Genomic DNA, 27,276 nt, shown 5'->3' on the forward strand with positions numbered 1-27,276 from the left:
ATCTTGCCTGTTGAAGCTGTTCCGTTTTGTCTCATTCTTGGCACGGTGATTGAAGTTGGGCCCCCACAGCTCAGGGGAGTGCTCTAACACCAGGCTACAGAGCCAGCCTCTTGTTGATTCAATGACCAGTGAAGTGTTTCTGATAGCAGGTTCAGCTTCCACGCGGTCAGGCTTTGCAACTAGGCTAGTTCCCTTTGTGGAGCTGGCCCTAAGTCACTTTTGAAAATGGGACTCGGCCGCCAAGTCACCTAGGCCTTGGCAAAGCTAAATTGAGTGACACCTTTGAAAAACTGGGCCTTTTTCTTGCTGTGCCTCAGTTCCCCACCTGTGAAATGGGGACAGCAGCAGCCCGTCCTCACCGGGTATTGTGAGGCTCTACAAGGAGAAGATGATGAGGGGCTCAGCTGGGGATGAGAGCCAGAAGTACCGGCCTTGGCAGAGTGGGTAGAAACCTTGTCAATCTTCCTGTTGGCAGGGAGAGGAGAGCGCCAGCCAGAGCAGGGTGTGAGTGGGACGCATGGTGGGAAAGAGCTGACAGCGGAGCCAAGCAAAAGGGCAGAATAAAGGCTGGGGTTTCCAGAAGGGCTCAGTGCCCCCTGCCTTCATTCCCTCCCCGCTGTTCTCATGTGGAGCTGGCAGGGGGATGAGCTCTTTGGAAAATCAGGCCCCAGGGAGTGGAAGAGGAAAGGCCAATGGGGCTGTGCCCCTTGTGCTCCTGGAGGGGGTTAGCCATGGAACAGCAGCGCCTGGCCAGGGCCAAGTCTGTAACCGGGCTTTGGTTCAGGCGGCCACCCCTCTCATCTAGGGCTGCCCAGCGCAGACTGTGTCGTTGTAGAGCCCGCAGCACTGTGTCACAGAGGCCAGGCCGACCTCGAGTCCCGCCCAGGCGCCGGTGAAGGAGAGGGTCCCGTTGTCGCTGCGCACGGTGCTGGAGGAAGAACAAAGGCAGGGTGAGCTGCACCAGGCAGATGCCTTGCTGTGAAACTAACCCTTGGGAATGCCCCGGCCTGACACCACCGGCAGCACCCCCCTTCCCTACTCCCACAGCCCCACCCACCCCGTGTGGTCAGGCCCTTTGCGCTTGGTTAAGGACAAGAGACAGACCAACTCACTGAGCAAACAGCTGCCTGCAGCACATGTAGATGTCGTAGGTGGTGGTGTTAAAGGCTGTGGTGCTTAGGAATGCAGAGCAGTTAGCCACTTCCCCTCGGGGCACGTACAGGATGCCTGGGTGCAGGGAGAAGGTGCTATGCAGCGCGTTGCTGGACTTGGAAATGGCCAGCATCTGTTAGGGAGAGCTGTGCTCACCCCAGCGACCCAGTGGCCTAAAGTGGGAAGCAGCATAACACCTTCAAAAGGGAGCTTCTCCAAGCTTGCAGGACCCACCTGCCATCCTGCAGCTGCCAGGCCCCCTGCCTGGGCTTTGATTCAGTCCCAGCTGTGCGTAGGGTCATATATCCCACTGGGAGGGGAGGAGGCCGGCCAGAGGCAGGGGGACAGAAAGTGGCTTCATTCCCCCTCTTGCCCCACGCCCCTGGGGGCCTGGGCAGAATGCGTGCTGCAGGGAGACCTCAAAGCCTCTACCGGAAGGGTTTAATCCTCCAGCCAGGCAGCACCCTTCTCTGGATCCTCAGGGGCAGGGCCAAGCGAAAGCAGCCCAGAGCAGGGCCTGACTCTGAGCGCAGCTGTGGATCTGGAAAGGGCGGAGAGGACAGAGGGAGAGTGTGCCTGTGCAGAGCCACACCCGGCCAGCTGCACCACTCAGCCGGCCTGCAGCCAGCACAGGGCTGTTGGTGGGCAAGCCGGGACGCTGGCCGGCACAGGGGCAGCTATGCTGCGTGCTGACACCCCACCCCCCCGTCACTCTGCCCAGCACAGACAAGGTTTGGTCTGAGGTCAGAGGCCAAGGGCAGGGGCTCAGCGCGGAGGTTTTTCTGCTCTGTTGATGGGGGGGCCAAATCCTGGCTTAGGTCACAAGTGAAAATAAGTTTGTTGGATCTCGGCCTAGGCAAGAAAGACCCAGGGAGGCTGCATGTCGGGAGCGAGCTGGGATCTCAAGCAGTTTATCTGCTCCTCCCGCACCTCCCCCCATAAAGGCAATTTCTCAGTTCGCTTTCCCAAAGACCCCATCTGCTGAACGGCCTTTCCCCTGCTCTCTCAGCGCTCCAGACGTCCCTGGTCCCCACTGCCCTTCTGGGGCCTGACCCAGCAGGTGCCCGGGGACAGTGAAAGCTCGGCGGGGCCGTACCTGCGACACAAGCGTTGAGCATGGAGACGCAGGCCCCGGTGAGCAGAGCTCGCAGCACGATGCTGGCAAACTCACTCTTCCGCTGAGGAACCATGGACGCTGCAGGAAGCAGAGGACAGAGTGGGGAGAATGGCAGCCTCTCTGAGCGCAGGGCCTGAGCGAGCAGGTGAGGCTTGGAGAAGCCAAAGGCTCATCTGCCTAGTGTGGCCAGGATGGTGTTGAGCAGGGAGCAGGCAGCCACCAAGGGGCTGGTAGCCCCTTCCCAGCCCTAGTCCAGGATGGGCTCTTGGCCTGCTGCCAGGCGTGCCCGCCCATCTCCCCTGTAACCCAGGAGGCCCAGCTGGTGGGGCTAGTTCTAAAGGCTGCCGCTGCCGCTATAATCCACTAAAACATGTTGGAAGCAGAAAGTCCCTGCAAAAATGTTTCTTTGCGCCGTCGAAAGTAGTTCCTGCAAGAGAGAAATCTGGACATGTGAGTTGGACAATATGACTGTGGTACAGAGGGGTCCCCTCCAGCCTCTGCCTTCCATGGGGGAGAAATGTCAAGATTGATCCAAAAATGGGTATAATTAAAGGATCCCAGTACATGCTTATGTTTTTAGTTACTTATGTTGTGAGCTGTTCAAACTGATCAAAGGAATTCCAGGAGGCTTCTGCTTTCTGCCCCTCAGAGACAAGCCAAGTGTCAAGGGAGATAGCATCGTGTTTACGGCCTTCGGACTGCAGCTGGATAGTCTATGTGATTCACTTTTGTCCTGTGAGCGGCAGGATGTGGCTAGGTGTTGAGTGGTGACTCATGCGTTCTGTGCTATATCGCACTGTTGTCTTTGAATGCAAACTGTAATTGTTGCAACCAGGAAAACACCGAAAGGCAAACCTTGTCGCAGAGCAGACTAGCTACACTCTCGTCTCAAACATCAGTTGGCCAAAATAAAGTTTATGCTCAAACAACAGATCTTGCAGCTACTTAGGTCCTGACTTCAAGGGGGTGTTAAGACCAAAAAGGGATGTCATGTGTAGGGATGTCTGGTCAGAATAGGCCTAAATATCAGTAGACAGAGAAATAGTGGGATTTACCTGCATTTAAGATTATTAATGTTTGCTAATTGGCCTGTTTTAAAACAGCTCCTTAAATGGCTTTTTCTAAGTAGCTGGTTTAAAATATTTCCTTTGATTTCCGAGGCTTTAGTTAAGATTGTTGACTTTGCCCAATTATGTTATCTTTATGTTATCAAAGATAAACCAGACAGAACCCACCAGCCCTTCAACAAATTCTTTTGGCCCATTTATAAATAATTTTAGCTTTTTAATACTACACTCAGACCAGACTCTCAGTATTTTGGGGAAGGAAAACCTTGGTCTTAGCTTACTCAGAGGAAAATGCCCTGGATGTGATTCTCCCTCAAAGGTGTGATCTCTGTTGAAACCTCTCCACCGGAGGCATATCGGGGGGAGTGGTACAGAAGTAACTAGTTTATCATTTGTGTTCTGCTTTGTGCTGTTTAATGATTTCTTTGCCTTTCTTTAATAATAGAATAACCCTGGTTAGTAGCTGGGATGTTTATGCTTTGTTTTAACCGGGGCATCACCTGAGGTACGTAAAAGAACCCGGGACGAAATGGCAGGTGTCACAGCCCTGAGCTGGCAGTGAGAAAGGGCTGGTCCCATTTCTTGTTACTCTAGATTAGATGTTTCTAGTAATTTTAGGATAAAATTACTGGTGCTCAACAATCTAACCCTTACCTTTTTCACCCCACTGGGCCGGGGTGCAGAGATCCCCCAGCAAGACAGAAAGGCAAAGAATGGCCTGTCCAGTATAGTCACAAAGGGGAGGAACGGGGCCGGGTGCAGGGCTCTGCACTGGGCGTCAGGAGACTTTGGTAAATTCCAGCTCTGTGGCTGGGTGACCTTAGGCCAGTCGCTGCCCCTCTCTCCATCTGTTTCTCTTCCCACCCAGTCTGTCTTGTCTATGCAGATTGTGAGCCCTTTGTGGGAAGAACTCACTATGTCGGTGTTGCACCCAGAATGACAAGGCCGCCCTGATCTCGGTCCGGGGCTGTGCAATGCCCGGCACGACAGGGGGCCCCGATCTTGGTCAGGGTTTGTGCAGCACTCGGCACGAGGGCCCTGATTCTTGGTAGGGAGTGATGAAGCACATGGCACAATGGGGCCCTGATCTTGGTCAGGGGATCTTTCCCCAGCAAAACCCCTGCAGGCTCCACGCCTGCTCTCAGTCCCCATCATGCTGCAAACTCACTCAGTCCCCCCAGCGTGATCCCAATGGAGCTGAGATTGGCGAATCCACAGAGAGCAAAGGTCGTGATGACTTCAGCTCGCACCTAAACAGCACAAGAGCAGGTGAGAGGCACCGCAGAGGCGTGTCCCCATGGGAGCCACCCCCAGTGACGACGGACCCCCCTCAGCCCCCACACACTGACCCTGCTGGCTTCGGCTTGTGAAAGCCAGCCAAGAGCCCCTTGCAGGGCAATCGCGCCAAGAAGCCAAGGCCCCAGAGCTGACCCCGAGCCCCCATCTGGTGCGAACAGCCCTTCCGTCTCCTCTGAGCATGGAGGAACGGTGCCACGCAGCAGAGCTGCCGGAGGGAGGGGCTGGACTGGGGGCACTCTCCCCACACACCAAAGCACATGGCAGCACCCACCCACACCAGGGACTTGCTCTCCCTGGCCATCCAGGTCCTGGCCTTTCTGCCAAGGCTAGGGCTGGTCAGCCAGTGCAGTCTGTGCAGCCCCTGGACCTGCCGAGTCTAGGGCGGGGATCACTTTTAGGAGCAATCGGAGACATCCTTCCCTGCTTACTGGCAGCTGGCACTCCCAGGGAACCTGCAGCCTCACTGGGCAGCCATGACGCTCTTTATGCCTCAAGCCCGATGGCAGAGCCCTGCAGGGCCAGGCCAGCCCTGGCTCTTGGCTCCCCTGTCTGGGCAAAGTCGGAGACACGAGGCAGGTTGTTTCGGAGCCGTGCTCCGAACCCTCCCCTCCCCCCATCCGCCCCTCCCTACGGGCCCCCCTATCTGCCCCGAATTCCCCCAGGTCAGCTTGTTGTCCTTCACCGCTGGTGCGGCCGAGCCAGCGGTTCCGCCCATTCCCCAGCACGGCGGCTCGTGGTGCTCACCGAAATCCACTGCTTGCGACCCCCGCTCCACTCCGACAGCCCCGACAGCCGGTTCTTCTTGTACGTGGACAGCTGCTCATACGCCACAAACTCGTTCAGGAAGATTTTGATGCCCAGCAGCTCAGCCACCAGGGGCGCGTCTGCCCAGTCTGCCCCCATGAGGAAGGCCACAGGCATCAGGACATAGGAGCAGATGATCTGGAACAGATGATTCCCCCACGGGATGCTTAATACCGACGTGCTTGACCCACAACCCGCCCCCCACAGACTCCAGCGGGCAGCAATGCAGACCTTGCTCCTGCCCAGCGCCAGCCTGCACCGGGCTCCTGGAGCAGGAGAAAGGCCCAGTGTTTTAGTTTGCACCGGGCAGCTGCTCCCAGGTGTAAACAGGGGTGACGCTATCCAGGGCAACTGACAGCTTAAGGGTAACTTAGCCTCTCCGTGCTCACATGGCAGGACTAGGGAAGGGTCAGGCTCCTGACCCCACCATTGCTTTGCACCTCTCTTGGCCAGAGACCCCCCACTGCCAGCCTGGGGCCATCTGTCCCGGCGTGCCCACTGGGAGAACACAGCTGTCAGAAACCTGGCACCTGTCCCGCTGGGCCTGGAGCTGCTCTGAGGCCTGCTTTGAAAGGGGCTGGGTGGGGGCACCTGTCTGTGGGGAGTGGGCAGTCACTGTCGGGGGGGTATGCAGGTTTTCAGGGGACAAAGAGCCTCTGAGCTGCGCTTGGGCAGACGGACTAGGGGGAGAAGGGAGACACAGGACACAATGCGAAGTCCCCTCCCCAGCAGACGCTTTCAGCCAGGAGCTCAGGATAGGGGCAGCAGGAGGGGTTTGGGAGACAGGCCCAGATGTGGATCTTGGGGGGCGAGGGGGTGGCAGCAGGACAGGAGCCGTGGAAATGCAAGTCCATAGTATGGGGTGGAGGGGATCCGAGGCAGGCTGAGGGAGGAGGTGCAGGGGAGGCAGGCAGAGCAGAGGCCCTGCGAACTGGCCAGGCGGAGGTGGTGAGAGCCATGTGGGCAGGGCCGTGGTGGGGATCCTGGAAGGGAAGGCAGGCAACACGGCCGATGAGCAGCGCTGGGGGCAAGGGAGCTTTGTGTTGATCCAGGTGACCAGGGCTGAGGAGGGGGTTTCTGTGGCTGGAGCCCACAGCACAGGCCTGACCTGGGAGGGCAAAGCCAGGGGGGATCCAGGGAAGGGGTGAGGAGGCAGGTGAAAGCAGGAAGATGTGTGAGAGGCCTTGGCTGGGACCAAGGCAGGAGGAAGGGGGAAGGGAGGAGCAGCCGCTTCTCGCAGGCAGAGTGCAGGCCAGGGTGCTTTCAGGGGAGGGGAAGGCCGTGGGAGAGGGGGCATTGTGGCTGTGGTGCAGGGGGAGCACTGCCATGGGTGAGGGAGATGGCAGAATGGGGAGCACGGAACGGGGCGGGCCCCTCTGGGGTGCTCAGCCTGCCGTTACCTGGAACGAGAGCTCCTGAATGTTCACCAGCTCCCCGAACCAGGACAGGGCAGCGTTGATGAACTGCAACACGGCCAGGAAGGCGATCAGGTTGGCTGCAATGTTAGCGACCAGCCCCACGGAGGCGGCAGCGCCATTGCTGGCAGCTTCCAGGATATTCTGCTCTCCCCTGGCGGTACAAGGAGAGTGGTAAGGGCGAGGGGCCCCTGTGGTCCCTTAGTGCCAACTGGCAGAGGGGTCAATGTTCTTTCCAAGCAACTTGTGTCAGACCCGACAAACTCTCTACACGTAATAACACGCCGTTGGCAGGGTATCACTCCACAAAGGACAGCATGCGAGGTCACTTATCTATGCTCAGAATCAGTGTGACATGAGTGTACAGGGAATAGTTCAGGGCTAATGTGACTACATTGAAAATTACGGTCATGCAGCGAAAGTGTGTCACCAGGGGAATCCCATGTCTTGTCATGGCCCATGGCGGGAGTATGGCTCAGCTGGGCAATGCTGCAACAACCCAGACAAGTCAACAGGCTCAGACAAGTCAAAACCATCAAAGACAAACTAAACCTCGCAACCACATGGCAGTGACAAGGAAGGACAGGGCAGCGAGGGCTGGGCCTATCTGGGAACAGAGACAAAGGACTGAGTCAGTATATTGGCGGGTGGGGAAATACTCTGCATCCATTCACTGAGGCAGTACCTTGGCGAGCGAGGTGCTTCCTGTAACACTGAGCCTGGGGTCAGACTCTAGGAAAGGGAACCCTTCACAGGCATAGGCCCCAGGGCACAGTTACGATTTTGTTGTTTGTAACCATTTGTTTCCATCACTCGCACTGGTTTTATTGGAATCTCTATTCTCTCTCCCATTAATTTCCTTCTGTTTTACTATAATTGCCCTCAAGTGCTGTGTGTGGAACAGGACTAGGGGGCTAACTGGGGAGCAGAGGTCTGGGATTCCTGTGGGTATCCAGTGATCAGGGGCTGGACACCATAGGGGGACTCTTTGAAAGAACTGGGAGGCTGGGGTGCGTCTACAGTTGACTTGCAGGGCGAAGGCAGGGCTGGTGTAGCCCCGAGGAGCGACACAGGCTGACAAGTGGGTGGAGGTTGGGCGCTAACACCCAGCTGGCACAGGCATGATTCTCTTGCTCTAGAGACAAGTGGCAACAAGGTGATTCAGCCCTGGGTGCCCTAAGAAGCGTCAGAGCCCCACACTGCGCCAGCCCCTGTGCAAAGCTGCCCACCTGCCCTGCTCTGCACTCCCCGCCCAGCCTGGCCCTGCCCTACCCCGCCTTTAGTTTCCCTGCCCTTCCATGCGCTGCCTGCCACACCCTGAACCCAGCCATGTCCTACCTTGCCCTGCTCCACTATGCCCAGGACCTGCCCTCCCCGGTACAACTGGTCTTGAGCGGCTGGCCTGGCTCTCCCCGCTCTGCAGACAGGCCCCTGCCATGCTGTGCCCAGCGCCGCCTCCAGCCCTGCAGGATGTGTCCCCCAAATGCTCCCTCTCAAAACACCGGCTAACCCCTCGTCTGCCCTGCAGCCTGTGCTGCCCGTGTACGGTGGGGTCCGACTCCTGCCCACTACATCAATCTGCCCTGGTGACCTTGAAGCTCCCCCAGCCCTACCTCCACCCACTCTCCACGCCCCAATGCCCCTGGGATCAGGTTGGCAGCCCACACGATACCCCGGCCCCCGCTGACCAAGCCGGCACCGCACCACTCACCCTCTGGTGAGCTTCACACCTTCCTTATTCTTGAATTTGGACTCCTCCACTTCTGGGTAGACCAGCTTGGCCATGGCGAGGGCACAGGGCGCGGCCATCACCGAGGCAGCGATGAGCGAGGAGGGGTCTATCTGCAGCACAGGCGGCAGGGAGGTTCCCAGCGGTAAGTCCTGGCAAAGGGAGCCCAGGAGAGCCCGCCGACAGCATGCCCGGGCCCCCCTGTGCCCCCAGCTAAGTGGTTGCAGAGCATGCTACGCCCCCCCTCCCCACGGGACCCCGGTGGCAGTGGCAGGTGAGCAATGAAAGGGGAACCATGTCGTCCCCGGTGCTCACCACGGCTAAGAAGGGAGTTGTCGGCAGGTGACTCCTCCAGATGCTCCGTGCCCAATTGCTCAGCCCATTCGTAAGACCTGGCTGCATGTGTAACCCCCCCTCTCCCCGGGTTCCCTGCCTCAGCTCAGCTGCCCCAGAACAAGAACAGGGACCAAGCTACCATGGCCTCTGGGTTCGAGCCAGGCTCAAGTGGAATGCCCTGGATCTGAGCTGCACGCCCATCCTCACTACAGAACCCCTCCACCCGAGGTCTGATCTCCGTGGGCGCATTTACACTGCAGAAACCCAGGCGACGGCCTCCTAGCCCTGATGGATGCAGTTCTCAGCACAGAGAGGAAATGGTCTGGCCCGCAAAGGTAAGACCAAGCCATGGCTTGTAGTGCAGCTGTCGGCACAGACGCGGGCTGTGGCGCACAACAGGTTAGTCCCTTGGGGTTGGTGTTCGCTGGAATTAGACACCCGGGGCTGGCCTGTGCCAGCAGACTTGGGCGCGCAGGGCTTGGGCTAAGGGGCTGTGTAATTGCGGTGTAGACGTTCGCGCTCTGCCACCTTCAGGGCCCCAGAGCCCAGGCCTCAGCCTGAATCCAAACAGCTCCACCACAAAACAGGCCCGCCAGGCCGAGCCAGCTGGTGTGAGCCTGCCGCCGGGGTCTAACTGCAGTATAGACACACCCTGGATGGCTGTAAGACTTGGGTCTGGTTCCGGTTGCTGGGTTTAGCGCACAGGTGGCCTGCGATAGTGGGTGGCCTACGTGATCGGGTGATCCCTTCTGGCCTCAGACACTAGGCCACCTTGGCCTCGCTCAGAGCAGCCTCCGTCCCATCAGGGTTGAGGGGCGCCAAGGTAACCCATGGAATCCAAAGGCCTTGGGGACCAGCCTTGCCAGGGTTCCCGTGGGATGGGCTTGCTGGGCCCTGGCAGGGCTGCGGAAGGGTGCCGGGCAGGTGCATTCGCCAGTCCAGAATTGGTCATTCCTGGGGAACTTTACGTCTGCTTGAGGGCAGTTGTGTCTCCTACCTGCCCCCCTCATTCCTTTTGTCTCCCCAGGGCAATTCTTGTGCCAGTCCCCTATGTGCTAAGACACCCAGCGCAGCCCCATGGCACACATGCTGCGAGGCGCCCAGGCCTGGATATAGGATTGCCACCTTTCTACTTGCTGGTAACCAGACCCCCAAGGCCCCACCCCTGCCCCTCCTCTTCCCTGAGGCTCTGCCCCTGCCCCTGCCCCACCCTTTCCTCAGGCCCCGCCCCTGCCCCGCCTCTTCCTCCAGGCCCCGCCCCTGCCCTGCTCTTTCCCCAGGCCCCACCCCTGTCACTCACTGGATGGTCTCAAGGAGCCCACCTGCAGTTAGGAGGCAGCCCTGGCTGAGCAGGGGCTGGCATGGGTTAATGACCTGGTGCCTCCCCCACCCCACGGTAACCAGACTTTTGGTTTGGGTGCCATTTAGGGTTGCCAGGCTCCCAAAAGCCAGGCAGCTGGCAGTCTTAAACTGCACCCAGAAACAGAAGCCAAAAAACAGCCTGTCCAGGTAAAACCTGGACAGGTGGCAATTTGGCAAACCTCCCCGGGCATGGCTGCCTGCACTGAGGCGGGGGTAGGGGGTGGGTGCCGACTGCTGCGCTCACCCCAAAGGACATGTAGGCTCCCATCACGCTGCCAGCGATGGTGGAGAAGCCCCCGGTCATCACGGCATGGACTTCTGAGAGCGTCATGTCCGCCAGGTAGGGCAGGACTAGCAGCGGGGCCTCTGTCTGTGGAACAGGAAAAGACGACGAGGCGCCAGCCCAGACACAGAGCCCTGGCCAGCTCTGTGCTGGGCAGAGGGGGCTCACCCCACAACGTTACCTCGGGAGCTCATGGGATCTGGGGGACGTTTGAGCACATCCTCTGGAGCGGTGACCACACACTACAGCACGGCCAGCCAGGAGCCTGCCCTCTGAGAGGGGAAAAGCTGAGACATGCATGCCCACGGGGCTGGGAGGGACCCAGAGGTCATGGGGAGGGCTCCTGACATCTCTGCAAGGGCACAGGAGAAGCAGCATGGCATGCTCCCTGCTGCCGTGCATGGCTCTGTGCAGAGGGCCAGGGGCACTCTGCCCCTTGCAGGTGGTCTGAGGGGATCGGTGGTCATGTCCTGGTGCTGCCCTGGTGCTAGGGACGCTAGGTTGCCTCCCAACAGCACTTACCTGTCCTACGAAGATGTTCCCTGCCACGCTGAGGGTCTCGGTGGCCGTGGTACCCATGGTGATTTGCAGTAGCCAGGAGATCTGCAGAGAAGCAGGCGGGGCTCTGCCTCAAGGCAAAGCTGTGACATTTCACGAAGGCTTCGCCCCCATAGTGACCAGACCCTGCTCTGCTGTGGGCCCAGACCCAAGACGTGGCTGAGGCAGAGATCCGGGGATGAGCGCTTCGGCACCAGGGCTTTGCCCGGCCCTACGTGAGCTTCTGAGAGCTCTGGGCAGCCTCTCCGGTGCCGAGTCATCATGTGGCATACAAAGCTTCCAGCCACCCGCTCGCCTTACCTAAGGATCACTGCTGTCCGGGGCTCAGTGCCAGAAGCTCCTGGGACTTGTGTGGGTGCCGTATTGCGAGCCAGGGCTCCCCACCAGCTGGCTGACCCAGGTACCCTCTCAGACGCAAGCCCCGGCAGGGGCTCCACTCGCCAAAGCAAAGTCTAGATTATTTCAAGGGCGGGCAGGGCATCAACGTGGAGCCTGGGGCCCACAAGCCTGTACGACCCTGAGCAACAGGCAAGAGGGGCAGCTTCGACCATCAATCCCCCCTGGTATCGGAGCTGCAGCCCCCCGAGAGCCAGGGCTTGGTCCTACCTTCAGGATAATCCACTGCATGAAGCCAAGGTAGTAGAGAATGGACATCACACAGCTGAAGAAGATGACTATCGGTAAAGCCTGCAGGCAGGACAGCAGAGCACAGGGTCAGCACAGGGACAGAGCAGGGATGCTGGGAGGCCCTGGCAGGGCATATGATTCGGGTGGGTCCCCCATCCTCTCCCCCCGCCCAGTTCAGCCAAGTGCCTGCAGCTGGGCAGGGCGTGGCGCAGAATGGCAGAGCACGGAACAGTCCACGGGAAGGCACATGAGACCTGGGGCTCCAGCTGTGCTAGGGCTGGCCCAGGAGGTAGCGCGGACTGGCAGGGAGAAGGGCGATCTCGTCGTCGCAGCTCTTGCTGCAGGCACAGGACGGCAGAACAAGAGTCAGGGGTCGCCCCACTCCTCATACCCCACCTCCCTGGGCAGGTACGTTCTACACAGCAGCCACCTCTAGTGCCGATGGCCTTCCCTCGCGGGCCCGGCAGAGGAAAGCTAGTGCCTGACACCCGCTGTCCACCCTGCAACCCATGTGCTGACCTGAAAGGCAAAGGCCTCCTTGATCAGCGCATCTCCGAAGACGAAGCTGGAGCCAGCGGTGGTGTAACTCAGGAAGATCTGTGCAGGGAGAGGGTACAGGTTGGGGGGCAGTGCCCTGGAGAGCGCGCCACGGGGCTGCCTGAGCCGCCAAACCCTGCAGGCCCCTCCTTCACACCGTGCTCTAGCCCTGCCTGGGGATCCCAGCAACGATCCATCCTGCCCCAGGGTCTGCGCTGGGACTGCACGGCACGGGGGAGCCATCAGCCTTTGCCCTGGGCAGCATGGAGGAGGGGAAACTGGGTGAGAGCCAGGAGTGCCAGGGAGGCGTCAGTGGCCTGAGAAACGATCTGGAGGCAAGGGCTCCAGCAGCCACCGGTAAGCTGCCCTGGTTGGGGTCTCCATGGCAAGGATCCTGGCCCAGATAAAGGGAACGGGGTGGGAGGCTGCCCCCTGCATGCCAGGACAATGAGGGCCAAGGAAGCTGGGGATCCCCACTTAGCATGGGAACCAACAACGTGAGAGACAGGGCCAGGGCCTGTGGGGTCCCAAGACAGAGGGAGTGTGAGAGAGGGAGCCGTTTTCTGCTAACACCGAACAAGGAACTTTATTAGTCCTAGCGCTAGAACTGTCCAGCCTCCCTCTGCTTCCCTGCACAGCTCCTGGCCAGAGCCAGGCGCATACCTTGCCCAGCTTCCTGCTGCAATGAAAGAAAGAGTGCACAGCTTGTCACGCCAGGTCCCCGTGACGGCCTGGCCCGCTCCATCCAACAGGCCTGGCTTGCAGGCTACTGGCCAACAACGGCTTCCATCTCCTGAGCCATAACGGTTAGAACCGAGCCCCACTCTGGCCCCCCCTCCACCCCGGCCTCCCCTCTGGCCCTCCCCCACCGACTCCAAACACGCCCATCCCACCTCACCTCCATGCCCCCACCCCCCTCCTTTTCAAACCTCCACCGACGCCTGGCAGCCGCCGACGCCAGCAGGGAGCGCGGTACCTGGATCTGATTGCCGAGCCACTGGAACGCTTCAAAGCCAGGATCCGTTCTGATGATAAAGATCCCAAGAACAAACTCCATGCCAAGGCCCCAGAAGACAGCTCTCCAGGACACCTGGGACCAAGACCAAATCAGCACCCCTGTGTATTCGTGAGTCTGATCGCTTTCCCACTCCAGCCTCTAGCCTCTCTTAGGAACATCTGGCTCCAAGCCCCCCTCATGGGAGGAGCCAGCAAGCACTTGGCTGCCATGGTGACGGGTGCCATAGAAACTCCGAGATAGATAGCAGGTAGGACCAGGTGTTCTGGTCCCATCTCTGTTCAGTCCAGGCCCCACCCAGGAAGAGGCAGGGCTTCCTGAACAGCCAATGGGCTCTAGTGCAGTTCTGAAAAAGTGGGATAAGGAAGTGGAGTAGGCAGAAAACAGTGGGTAGACAGAGGGAGAGCAGGGGAAGGGGCAAGGAAGTCAGATAACGAGCTGGTGGGAATCGGAATGGGTGCCAGGGGAACAATGCTCCTAGGTAAGGACACATCGCCCTTTGCACACATGCAAGCCTCACTCTCAGAGGCGCTTTGCATGGCTTTGCATGGCATTGCACCGCTGTGCCCCAGAGCAGAACCTGACCCTACTGAATCCTCACTGCCCACGAGGAGGAGGTGGGGGCAGCATCACAAAGGTATATAATCACCTCATGTTGCAGCGAGATGCCCAGTGGGATTTTCAAGATTAGCAAAGCAGGTGAGGTTGAAAGTCAATGGGAGTTGGGCACTTAACTCACTTAGATGCTTTGTAAACCCCACCAGGTGCCTGTCTGCATCTAGGGGTGCCCAAACCCCCTTGTAACTCTGGCCCTAGGTCAGTATTTCTGTCTCCATTGCAGGTGGAGGTCAATGGGGGAACTGACTGTCCGCCAGAGAGCCAGAATGTGGGCTAAGGAGTGGGAGCCAGTGCTCAGTTCTCTGGCCTTGCTGCTGCCTCTCTGATCTGTGCCAGTGAGCCCCGCTGGCTGCATTGCCTTCCCCCATTTCCTCTGGTGCCCCAGAGGCTTCTTCCACCCGGAGATAACAAATGCAAACAGCACAAGAGGGTGCATGCTCCCAGAGACGACCTCTGCCTTCAGTCCCTAGGACAAGGCAGGGCTGAGCTGGCCAATGAGACCCTCTCATGGAGAAGCAGCATCTGCAGCATTGGCCCACACCAGTCCTTCCCGCATTGAAGCGTGGAACCCAAAGGAAACACGCGGACTTACCGCACCATGGTGCTTGGAGCAGGCGAAGAGGAACAGAACAAAGGCGCAGAGGCCAGCAAATGAAATTAGCTGCTCCGGCCTTTTGGAGGTGTCCAGAACCAACCAGGTGATCAGACCAACTAGAACAGCCAACCAGAACAGCCTGCAAGGGAAGAACCAGACAGGTGACGTGGCTGCAGGAACGCCCAGGAGCATAAGAATCAGTTTCCCCTCCAGTGGTAGCCAATATCTACAGGCTGCCACAAGGGGACGCGGTGAGATGACCGGGGCTCGGTGCCAGCAATATGCCACTGGCACTCTGCTTGTCCTTCACCACCCACGACAGCATCCTGTCACCAAGCTGGCCCTGAGACAGCGGCTGGCCGACGTTAACCCCGAGGAGGAGGAAGGTCATACAGGATGGCTGGGGAACAGCCCGACAGGAGCCTGCCACCTCCTGTGGTTGGAGACAAAGACCCCCAGTTGGTCAGGGCAGACAGCAGTGTTAGAGGCACCTGGATGTTGCCCTCATTGAGCTCTCATTCCAGATCCAGGAGAGACGCTTTCTACCCTTCGTGGCTGGTAAGGGGACTCCTTCCCAGCCTGGCAGATGACGACTTGGCCTCAGCCACGTAAGGTCTTGCTCAGGTGAATCATGCCAGAACGCCAGCCTGGCACTTCCCTTGGATTCAGAACAGCGTTGTGGTACTTCTGCTGGTCCCACTCCAGGGGGCTCCTTTCCCTCCATGGCTGCGGAGCATCCTCTGAGCTGGCAGGTGCTGGTGCCAAGGCCCCAGGTGGAGGCTGCTCAGTGGTGGATCAGCACAGAGGGAGCCAGGATGCTGCAGCCAGGACCAGGCAATTCACTGTGCCGGACAATATCAGGGGCAGGAGCCATGCAAAGGTAGGGGGGCTGCAGGGAGTCACCCTGTTCCCTTGTGCTATCCCCAGCACCTCACACTACCCTTATCTCCCCCTCTCCCTTCCCAGCTCTCCCAGTACCATCCAGCTCCTTCTGCTCCCTCCTGGGGTCTCCCCCTGACTTGTGTTCCAGCACTTGTGTTTTTAGGACTCCAGCACTGACTGTGATCTTAGGCAAAATCATGAGAGGGTTGATATGGAATGAACTCAGTAAAGAAATAAAGGAGGACAGCATAATTAATTCATAGATTCAATTAATAGATTCACAGATGCCCCGGCCAGAAGGGACCATTACGATCATGTACAACACAGGCCAGAGAATTTCCCTAAAATAATTCCTAGAGCAGATCTTTTAGAAAAACATCATCTTGAGTTCAAACATGTTAGTGATGTAGGATCCACCACCAGCCTTTGCAAGTTGTTTCAATGGTTAATTACTCTCACTGCTAAAAATGTACACCTTATTTCCAGTCCGCATTTGTCTAGCTTCAGCTTCCAGCCATTGGATTGTGTTAGACCTTTGTCTGCTGACTGAAGAGCGCACTGGTAAATATTTGTTCTCCGTGGAGGTACTTATAGACTGTGAGCAAGTCGCATCTGAATCTTCTCTTTGTTCAGCTAAACAGATCGAGCTCCTTGAGTCTATCACTACGAGGCAGGTTTTCCAGTCCTCTAGTCATTCTCCTGGCTCTTCTCTGAACCCTCTCCAATTTATCAACATCCTTCTTGAATTGCAGACACCAGAACCAATATGCCAGCAGCAATCACACTGGCGCCAAAGACAGAGGTAAAATAACCTCTCTCCTCCTACTCAAGATTCTCCTGTTTATACATCCAAGGGTCACATTAGCCCTTTTGGCCACAGCATAGCACTGGGAGCTCACGTTTAGCTGATTATCCACAATGACGCTCAAATCTTTTCCAGAGTCCCTGCTTCCCAGGATAGAGTCTCCCCTCCCATCCTGTATGTATGGCCTGCATTCTTTGTTCCTAGATGTATGTATATACATTTAGCTGTATTAAAACACACATGCCTTGCTTGTGCCCAGTTTACCAAGCAATCCAGATCTCTCTTGTATCAATGACCTGTCCTTTTTGTTATTTACCACTCCCCCAAATTTTGTATCATCTGCCAACCTTATCGGTGATGATTTTATGTTTACCTTCAGGTCATTCCCTGTTTACAATTACATTTTGAGACCTAACAGTCCGGCTTTTAATCCATTTAATGAGTTCCATGTTAATTTTATCTTTCAAGTTTTTAATCAAAATGTCATATGGTACCAAGTCAAATGCCTTAGAAAAGTCTAAGAACATTATATCAACACTATTACCTTTATCAGCCAAACTTGTAATCTCATCAAAAAAAAGATATCAACTTAGTTTGACAGGATCTATTTTCCATAAACCAGTATAGATTGGCATTAATTACATTACCCTCCTTCAATTCTTTATTAATCAAGTCTCAAATCAGCTACTCCATTATCTTGCCCATAATCAATGTCAGGCTGACAAGCCTATAATTACAGGAATCATCCTGTTTACCCTTTTTAAATATTAGCGCTAACATTAGCTTTCTTCCATTCCTCTAGAACTTCCCTGATATTCCAAGACTTATTGAAAATCAACATTAGTAGTCCAGAAAGTGCCTCAGCCAGCTCTTTTCAAACTCTTGGTACAAGTTATCTGGATCTGTTGATTTAAAAATGTCTAACTTTAGTAGTGCTGTTTAACATCCTCCTTAAATACTAGTGGAATGGAAAGACTATCCTCATTATATGTTAGCTCTACCTCTTCTTTTCCCCCAGTACAGAACAGAAATATTTATTGAACACTTCTGCCTTTTCTGCATTATTATTGATAATTCTACGTTTCCATCTGGTAATAGACCAATATCATTGTCAGGATTATTTTTGTTCCTGATATACTTTAAAAACTCCTTATTATCCTTAACTCTGCTGACCATAGATTTCACCTTGATTCCCTTGTCAAATTTCTGCATTTCCTATCTTCTGATTTATATTTATTATTATCAACTTCCCCTTTCTTCCATTTATATATATATAATTTTTGTAGCTGCCTTCATTTCCCCTCTAAACGACGTCAGTTTTTTAACCAGCATGGCCTTCATCTTCGATTGTGGGGTTTTTGGGCATCTTGTAAAGTGTTCTTAAAGAATTCCCAATTAGCATTCACATTTTTCTGGTTAAATTTAAATTTCTCCCAACTGATTTGGCTCCTAATTGTTTTCAGCATTGTGAAATCAGCCCTTTTAAAGCACCAGGTATATATATTACTGGTTTGGACTTTATTCTGTTTGCACATTATAAATGTGATCAAGTAATGATCACCTGCCCAAAGTACCATTAATTTTCAGTTCTGTGATTAGTTCATCTTCATCTGTCAAGACAAGGTCTAATAAAGAGTTCCCCTATGTTCGCTGCAACACTTTTTGAATTAGGACACTGACATCTATACAGAAATTTGAAGGGTGTTTTAGTACCGTCAGCATGAGACCTCCAGCATATTTCACTCAAACTGAAGTCCCCCGTGATCACACAGCTTTTTTCCCCTACACGTCGTAGATAGGTGCGTAAGGAGCCGGCCATCCTGCTCCCTCATGTGATTTGGTGGTCTGCAGCAGATACCAACTAATACCCCATCTTGGGCTTCATCTATTAGGACATTGATCCATATGCATTCTAGATCATTTTCTTCTGAGTTATCAGTGACTTCGAAACAGGTAGTGCACTTTTCGACATAGAACAACACTGATTGCCAACCCTAGGCTAAGAACTTTTTAACCCCGGATGCTGGAATCTGGGGCTGCAGCATCCGCACTGCAGTACTCAGCCCCAAGCCCAGCCAATCGTATCACGCACTGCCTAGCCCTCTCCTGAAATGGGGCGGCTGTAGTTGTCCTTTTGGTCTGCGTGCTCCCTGCAACCGGAGCCAGCAATGTGGAGGAGACCGCATTTCAAGAACTTCTCCTGCGTGGGCTTTCACTCCTGCTTCAGGACACAGGTGGAGCTTCCATGAGATGCTGCTGTGACACATGACAGTGACTTGAGAGTTGGGCCTCTGCCCCCTTCCCTGGCTGGGTGCTGCCCTGAGGCTGCGGCAGAGGCTCCAGCCCCCAGGGGCCTGGGATCAGAATGACTCAGCCCTGCCCTGCTGGAGCAAGGAGGCCCCGCCCGGGAAACAACAATTCACAGCTGATTGATTTAACCTGATTAAATCAAACAGCTGATGGGCGGCCAGGCAGGTAGGGCAAGACAAACTGCAGCCACAGTCCCTGGGTGAAATGGCTGATCGGAGGACTCTGCTCACACTTAATCACCCTGACTGTCCCAATGGGTGCTGAGAACCCACTATTTTTTTTCTGTGGGTGCTAGGCCCCCCGGGCACCCCCAGAGTTGGAGCTTAGGCCCCCTAGCTCAGTTTGGAGCGAGCTGCCGGAGGAGAAGAACGTGTCTCCCCACCAGCGCTGGGGCCCCAGCCCAACTGCTGAGGAGCTGCCGGCTGCCCACGATGCTGAGAGTCTGTGGGGGCTACCTCCGGCCATATACCCCGGGAGACTGACAGCGACCCTGAGGCCAGGTACTCCGGGGGGGTAGCAAGGGGAACCAGACAACTGTCCAGTTGTGTTGTGGCCTGCAGCCGTGTCAGCGAGTTGCGGCTGGAGCCCCGCTGACCCAGTGGCAGAACCCTCTGCCACTGATAGGGCCCTGGGCTGGGAGGCAGTGGAGTTGGGAGGGCCCCGCACCCATGGGGTGGCAGCCTCACCTCGGCCTGTGAAGCCTCGGTGGTGCACAATCCATTTGCTTGTGAGCTTCCCTCCTTTGCTTGAGAGCCCCTAGACTCTGTTGATGTTCACCCGTCTGCTTGCAGGTGCCCAGGGCCCTAGACTGTTTCCTTGCTGCCTCCTCTGCCTGTGGGCTGTGGGCCCTGGCCCTAGACTGTTTCCTTGCTGGTCCCGACTTGAGGGCCTGGGGCGTAGATTACTTAATGGCTTGTTGCCTGCAGGAAGGGCCAGGCCCCTGCTAATTCCCTCCCCAAGCACCTGTACACACAGGAGCACGAAGTGAGGGGGCATGGCCTCCCTCCGAGATGAACGGAGAGGGACAGCCCCGCGCCTTACAGAGCTGGATCCCCTGGTTAGGTGATCTCATTTGCACAAGAAGTGTTTTAACACAGCCAAATGCAAAGTCCTACATCTAAGAACAAGGAACGCATAGCACCTTTAAAGTCTTGGAAAACAGGGACCCTGAGAAGGATTTAGGGGCATGGTGGAAACCAACTGAGCACGCGCTCCCAGTGCAATAATGTGGCTAAGAGAGTTAACGTGATTCTTAAATAGATAAACAGGGTAACGTCCCGTAGAATCAGGGACACAGTATGACATCTGTATACAGCACGGAGGAGCCCATTACTGGATACTGTGTCCAGTTCTGGGGCCCACACTTCAAAACGGATATTGAAAAATTGGAAGGAGTTCAAAAAAAGAACGAAAAGTTTGATCTGAGGTCTGGAAAATCTGCCTTACAGTGAGAGACTAAAGAAACTCCGTCTACTTTGCTTATCGAAAAGAAGGTTCAGAGGTGACTTGGGTTGCACAGCAAGGCAGGATAGCCAGGGGTTACGCGTGCAGGCACACATGGGATGTTTGATCTTTGAGTGAACACCCATGAGTGAAGATCAGCCTCCATGGAGGAAGAGATGGGGATCGTTTGAAGAGCAACTGAACTGCAGCCCTTCCGCTCAGTACTGAGAGGCCCGGCACGTGTTATCACAATCCCTCATAGCAGATCCACAGCAGCTGTCAGATCCCTCCCCGGAGAGGCCTCAAGGGCCCCGTCTGTGCCAGGGTCTGGGCCAGCATGTGTCTGCCAGCTTCGGCATAGCCCCCGGCCCTGAAGTCCTACGCACGCTCAGAGAGGACCTCCGTGTGCGCACATCAACCCTGCTGTCCTCAGCCCATCAGTGGTGTGCACTGACATGACGGAGACACACTGCACCAGCCGAAAGCTCCCTTTGGTGGATAACATGTCTATTCCCAGACTCACCATTTCAGCCATGGCCAGGACTTGAGGCAGCCTTTCCGACAGGGGCTGAGAAGCTTCATCAGCTTTGCCCCACAGTGTTTCTGAAAGAGGCTCCAGCCCATGAAGAAGATGACCAGACCAGTGATAACGACCAAGGCGATGGCTCGCTGGAAGTCCAGCCAACAGGCCGCAATGAAATAGCTCATGTAAGCTGGAGAGAAGAAAGACAGAGGCAGTGAGCGGCATCAGGGGCCGGAGGTCTGACTCCTCTTTCACAGACCCTCCCTCGCATCTAGCTATTCCTCCCTCATTCCCCACCACACATGCACTGCCACCGCCTGTAGAGCAATCCCACAGCAGTCGAGTGGGCTGGCTCGCTCGCGGGTTTGTGGCAACCAGCCATTACTGGGGACCGGAGGGACCGACAGGAAGGCAGAAGAGATCTCTGTATGTTCACCAGCTGGCGTGGGGAGACAGGGTAAAGCTGTTCCAGGACTGGAGATGCCTGAACCCTCTCTGTGACTGGGAGCAAGGGGGCAAGAATGACACAGGCCCAATGCAGCTGGATAGATGTGAGATGGACTGGCTCAGGTGCAAGCTCCATGGGAAGGGACTACCCTTGCTTGGGACACTGAAATCCAGACTAGCCAAAGGCCTGGAGAAGATACTGAGCGGGTGAGTCCACTTGGCTGAGGGGGGGCTCATGGTTGTAGTGTCTCTGATTCCAGGTAGGATCGACCACATGTTCTGAGAGGGCCTGGCGGTCTCACCTGCACACAGGAGGCCCAGGAAGATCTTCCGGAGCACCGTGGTGTGAGCCTTACAAAACCTTCTGGCCTGCGATGCAGGCTTTGCTGCATGTCTGGGGAGATTCAAACAGAGACACCAATGTGCGTGCCGGGCGCGTGCCAAGCAAATCTCCCCTGATTCAGGAGCCACGTCCACCCAGCAGGATTACAGGCTGTGATGGAGCCTATTCACACCCATTTATCCCAACTGGACTCCTGCTGTGGGCAGTCCCATGAACGCTTCCAGCCGTCAAGTGATTTTGGTAAAGGCAATTCCCCACTGATGCCCTGTAGTCCAGAGAACAGGGCTCCCCACTCCAAATTCAGCAGAGCTTTTCTGCTGACTGCTGTTAATAGCATCCCTTATTGGGAGCCAAGCCAGCTATCATCCACCATGTCACTGATAAGATAACTGAGAATCTGTACAAGGGCACAGAACAAAGTCTCAGCCACTTTGCCATGCTGCCCCTTGGAAGGAACATGTCAAATCAGCTGCTTCTGTGATACAGGGTGGCTCTCTGCATCGGCCTATTTCCAGCAGATGACATTTAGAGGTCTGTGAGTGTTGCTGGCCGTGTGGTGGGGTTCCCTTGTCATGCAGGGGCCACAACGGGGATAAAAGCATGGGTTTCTCCACCATTCCCAGTTACTCCAATAACTGACGAGGCAGCAGGCTGGGGCCAGGCTACAAAGCTGAGGTTGTGGGTCATTAGGCCTGGTCTACACTAAAAAGTTAGGTCGGTCCAGTTACCTTGGTCAGGGGTGTGAAAAATTCATAGCCCTGAGTGACGTAGTTAAGCCAACCTAACCTTCCATCAGCCTAGTTACCTCCTCTTGGGGAGGTGGAGTAACTACGCCAATAGGAGAACTGCCGCTATGCTGCGGTAGAGTTTCAAGTGTAGACAAGCCTTTAGTGTAAGGTGCCTGCAGTGACAGCTGGAACAATGTTACATTGCAACGCAGAGTGTGCAGAAGACCATGGGTATGTCTACACTGCAATGGAAGCCCAGGGTTAGTGGGACTTGAGTCAATGGACCGTGGGTTTGAGAACCCAGGACTTGAACATCAACGTTGATTGCCAACCCTAGGTTAAGAACTTTTTAACCCTGGATGCTGGAACCTGGGGCTGCAGCATCCACACTGCAATACTCAGCCTCAAGCCCAGCCAACCGTATCCCCACTTCCTAGCATCCTCCTGAAATGGGGCGGCTGTCGCCCTTTGTTCATGGTACAGGCTGGGAAAACTTGACTGTCCGCACTGCACGTACAGGAGGTTTGAACAGCCGACCAACACATCCTGCTGAGTTGTCCTTTTGGTCTGTGTGCTCCCTGCAACCGGAGACAGCAATGTGGAGGAGACAGCATTTCAAGAACTTCTCTTGCGTGGGCTTTCACTCCTGCTTCAGGACACAGGTGGAGCTTCCATGAGACACTGGTGGGCAGTTCCTAGGTGTTTTTTGTCCCACCAAAGGCACCTGACAGAGCGAGTGACAGAGCAGCAGGAAAAAGAAGAGGAGGACACAGAAGTGGCAGACTCAAACTGACCGATGCTGCTCATGATACTTACTATAGCTTCTGATGCCACCTACATAGACCGGTGCTTCTGGAACAGGGCCACGAGCACATATTGGTGGGACCACATCATCACGCAGACGTGGGATGACCAGCCGTGGGTCCAGAACTTTCGTGTGAGGAAAGCGACATTTCTGGAGCTTTGTGAGCACCTTGTCCCGACACTTCAGTGTACAGACCCACGCGTGAGGGTGGCCACGTCAGTTCAGCAGTGAGTTGCTATAACCGTATGGAAGCTGGATGCCCCAGGCTGCTACGGGACCGTTGCCAACCCGTTTGGTGCTGGAAAGGTGGGGGTAAAGTGGTGGTGGAGGTTTCTGAGGCGATCGGGCGTGTGGCTTAGCCCAAGGTGCCAGGCATGGAAGATATTCCTGAAGTAACTGCTGGCTTTGGGAGATTGGGGGCTCCAAATTGTGCCGGAACACTGATGGGACTCATGTGCCTGTAGTTTGCCCTCCTCAGGGAGCACGGGGGTCCCATCCGTGCAAAGGGCGCCACTCCATAGTTCTGCAGGCCCTCATGGACCATGGAAGCCAATTTAAGAACATCAATGTTGGCTGCACTGGAAAAGTTTCTGATGCCAGGGTTTTCTGCCAGTCAGAAGTCTACATTCATGGACAGGCTGGGACACTATTCCCACCACACGACATTGTCATAAATGGCATTACTGTCCCTCTGTTTTTCTGGGAGACCATGCACACACCCCCTTTTTGCTTTGGCCTATGAAACCCTACCCTTATCTCAGAGGCCCTGGCAAAAGAATGTTCAATTACACGCTCAGCAGGTGTAGAGAATGGGGGTTGAACGTGTGTTTGGCCGATTGAAATCCCCCTGGTGATGTTTACAGACCTGTTTGGATTTCGGTGTCATCAATGCTGTCTGCATTAGTCTGGTTTGCCGTGTTCTTCACAATCTCTGCGAAGGCAGAGGTGAGCCATTTCCCCCCAAAGGGGTCTATGACAGCGAGTGGCCACTGAACCAGTACACTCTGCCAGAAAGTGCAGCTACCACAGTTGATGCACCCAGACAATTGACGTTAGGCATGCTCTGTGCTCTCACCTTATGGACATGCATGGCATGGAGGGCGGGGAGCACGGATCGCTTCTATGTGGCGGCTGATTGCTAAGCATTTTTGACTGACATGACTGGTTACGAAATGGACCAGGAAGGAGAAACAGTACGGATTGATGGAAGTAACTGCTGTGTGGATTGATGTATGTAGCTGTACAGAGACATGGGCTTTGTATAAAACCTATTAGCTGTCCCTAATCAGGGGTTACCTTTATTATTTGACATATCCATTACACGACATGTTGCAGGGATGGCCATTACATTTCGTTATCAAATAAAAACCTTTCCTTTTACACCTGTGTTGGAAAAGTACAATATGAAACCATTGCCTGGCAGGCCAGCTGCCATTAGCACCACAAAACGCCAGCAACACTAAAAGCTTTTGAAGTAACCAAGAACAAAGTGCATCAACAAATGCGAACAGGTGAATGATGTACAAGACACGCCCCCCATGCTATTGCATACCGCCTGTCTCCCCACCCCCAATTGTCCTTTCCTTCCATGTTTGCTGGGCACTTGGCGCCGGGATAGGGATGGCATTCAGTACTGAGGACTGCATGGGAAACACTTGCTCTGTCCAGCCTCTCATAGGACCTGATTGCATGAGCCATCCAGCCAGGGGGTTGTCCAAGTTGTTCCTGCTTTAGGAACTGCAAATCAAGTGTCTGCCCTGTCCCCAAGCAGTGCAGCCAGTCCGAGCCTTTCTGCTCACCTCTCGGCATGTCTTTCTTCTAGCCACAAGTTCCTTTCCCTTTGGTACTTGACCTCCTTGTTGGCCTGTCCAGAACTTCGACCATAAGTTCTTCATGCTTCCTCTTAGAAAGTCCATGAAGGTACGGTGGCCCAGGCTTCTGCAGTGTGGGCAAGCTGTAGAGTTACTGCAGCTTGCAGAGGTCAAAGGGCCTGGAACAGGACATGACACCGAGGGTTACTGTCTGAAAATGCTCAGTGCAGGAGAACAAAAAAAATCATTCTGGGATTTCAAGGACCGAGAATGTCCTTTTTGAATCTGAACTTCAATATACCGACAGAAGGCTGCTTCAGACCATAGATGCTTCCTAGACACGGCCGAGTGAATTGCAGTGAAAGAAGTGCTGGGAGAATGGTAAGTTAAAAATTACAACTTAAAAAAAAAAAAGTAAAAAAATGGAGTTTGGGAGATTGGTGACCCAGATGTTGGTTGGAAACCAGGTGTGTATGCCTCTGAAGTATTCAAATGTATGGTGTGTGAACAGCACATCTAAAAGTGGAGTGGGCTGGTGAGCTACCAAGATGGCCGTGAAAAATACACCCTTCCCCAAAATGTGACTAAATGCATGTAGCTCCAGCTACACAAAAAGTTTGCAGTTATCAGCCCCCCCGATTGGGTCAGAATTCATGAGCTAATTGACAGGGTGCTGTGTTAGCATCCGCATGGCTTAGTTCCTCCCCACAGTTTCCGATACAGGCTGTTAAGACTCCATGCAAACACACAACCATCCCTCCGCTCCGCCTGGAAAATTTCTGGACTGAATTCAAATGCCCAGTTGTATTTGGGACTAATGATTTCATCGCCCACAGAATGCATGGACTGCATTTCACAGAAATGGGCTACATGTGAAAATGGACTACGTTTGAACCATTTCCTCCTCCCATACAGGTCAGTCTTTTCCGGTGGCTCATTGCACCGCGGGGTTGGTACTGAGCAGTGTACAGATGGGGAAGGTCATATATGGTTCTGACTTTAACAAACCAGAAAGTACTAGCAAAAACGTGTGCCTTCCCAGGAGAGATTGTCTTTGACATGATTGTTTTACTCTTTGCATTTCCTGGTCTCCATCTGGAATTCCATGTGGAGTGGGGCAGGAGCAATGTGCTCTTAGCAGATATACACTGCTACCCTTATAATATCTTTGATGTTGGTTCATAGAGTGGAAATCCCTCCCACTCCTATATTCATAAACAGAAACATGGAGACAGAAACTTACCAGACTATGGGGCAGCTTTCCCTTCTTCCGTTGCTGCTGCCAGCTTCGCAGTGGGCTGTTTCTCCAGTGTGTCATCCCGGCTGACCAGGTCATTGTGCACCACTGGTGGCTCTGCTTGGCGCAGTCACCAGCACCCGGTCACACTCATCGTAAGAAGGGCATGGTGCAACTTGCCAGAGGTGCGCCTGTAGACCTGGTTTTCTGGTACTCATTCTTGAGCCGCTTAATCTGTTCCCTGCACTGGTCACTGGTCCGGTAAATTTCCAACATTACCAGCTTCTTTGCTATTTGCTCATATGTGTGGTCGTTCCTGATCCTCTTACTAAAACCAGTTGTTTTAGCACCAGAGATTAACCAAAATCTGGCTGTCTCCTGCGACCATGATGCAGGGCAATTTGTAAAGGACTTCTGGTCAGTATCCATTGCAAAGACTGACTCCTTTCCTACGGTGTGTTTGCAGCTTGGCAGTCAGAATAAAAGAAAAGGCTTAAACGCTCAGCTGCTCTATTAGAACACAGGGAGGGTGCTTCCATTTCGTTGGTGTCAATTAGCGATTCTTGGGAGACAGGATGTCAGCCCATAGAATTGTGGGATACTTTTGGCGGACTCCAAGGACCCGAGTCCAAGGTATGTTGCATCTACATGGCAAAATGATAGGACTCGAGCTCTGGGTCCCACCTTGACTCAGGCTTAGACCCTCTATTGTCATGCGGTCGTAAGACCATGGTACTGAAGCTGAGAGATTTGTGGGTAGATGGAAGAGGGGCTTGAGCTTGAGTTTGAGCCTGGGCTTAAGTTGCAGTGTGGACATACCCCAGGTGGCCGTGTGCTATTCTCTGTTTTACAGTTGCATTTGTAAAGTGTGTGTTTTGGTTAATGGGGAGCAGTGATGCTTCCTGGGGTTACTATACCTCCAGAAGGAGGGGCGTGTTCTCTCCTTCCTGTTGTTCTCATGAGGCAAATTCTCTGCTCTCTCAGGGAGTCCCTCTTCTTCCTGTAAAACATTCAGTTAGTCAACGTTCTCAGAGCAGATCCAAAATCCAGTGCCGAAGAGAAGGGAGATTTACCATGGACTCGAAAGCTGTGTTCTCCAAGCCCTTATCAAGGCCATCGAGTGAAATTCTGACATCCTCCATATCCAGCTGTGCTCCAGCTACAACACAAATTCAGGAATTAGTTGGATGGTCCCGCAACAGCACATCTTTGTGAGGGAATGATGCCATGAGCACCGTCTGGTTCTTGAGCAGGGAGGCAAGTATCCCTCTGCTTCCCTTGAGTGGGGAAACCCTGAGCTGCTTCCTTGTTTTGGACACAAGAGAAGCCCAGAGTTCATAGATTTAAGGCCATGAGGGACCATTATGATCATCTAGTCTGACCTCCTGTATCACACAGGCCAGAGAACTTCCTGAAATAATTCCTAGA

At 54.7% G+C, this 27,276-nt stretch overlaps 1 protein-coding gene across 1 annotated transcript; it reads right to left on the reverse strand.

Annotated features, from left to right (window-relative positions):
- Positions 1-277: 277 nt before the first annotated feature.
- Positions 278-26,990, reverse strand: LOC137158261 (sodium/nucleoside cotransporter 1-like). Its single transcript, XM_067556047.1, has 17 exons — positions 26,922-26,990; positions 26,766-26,848; positions 21,227-21,318; positions 20,478-20,667; positions 14,512-14,653; positions 13,263-13,376; positions 12,269-12,346; positions 11,729-11,809; positions 11,087-11,167; positions 10,526-10,651; positions 8,566-8,696; positions 6,840-7,008; positions 5,380-5,577; positions 4,505-4,586; positions 2,249-2,347; positions 1,113-1,227; positions 278-928 (listed from the first exon to the last, which is right to left on the reverse strand). The coding sequence occupies exons 1-17, from the start codon at positions 26,988-26,990 to the stop codon at positions 802-804; spliced, it is 1,977 nt and encodes a 658-aa protein (XP_067412148.1). The 3' UTR covers positions 278-801.
- Between the last annotated feature and the right edge of the window lie 286 nt (positions 26,991-27,276).

The sequence above is a fragment of the Emydura macquarii genome, unplaced genomic scaffold, assembly GCF_026122565.2.
Source record: "Emydura macquarii macquarii isolate MOO-44397 ecotype Brisbane River unplaced genomic scaffold, CSIRO-AGI_Emac_v2 contig_1644, whole genome shotgun sequence".
Lineage (NCBI taxonomy): Eukaryota > Metazoa > Chordata > Testudines > Chelidae > Emydura > Emydura macquarii.

What these genes read in the sequence shown, in the direction of transcription:
- LOC137158261 (XM_067556047.1), bottom strand. Translation starts at nt 26,990, where the DNA reads ATGGAGGATGTCAGAATTTCACTCGATGGCCTTGATAAGGGCTTGGAG. An exon ending in TCCTGGCCATGGCTGAAATG is followed by an intron (nt 14,654 to 20,477) that starts GTGAGTCTGGGA and finishes CTTCCCTTGCAG; the next exon opens with GCTGTTCTGGTTGGCTGTTC. An exon ending in GGCTCGGCAATCAGATCCAG is followed by an intron (nt 12,347 to 13,262) that starts GTACCGCGCTCC and finishes CTCCCTGCACAG; the next exon opens with ATCTTCCTGAGTTACACCAC.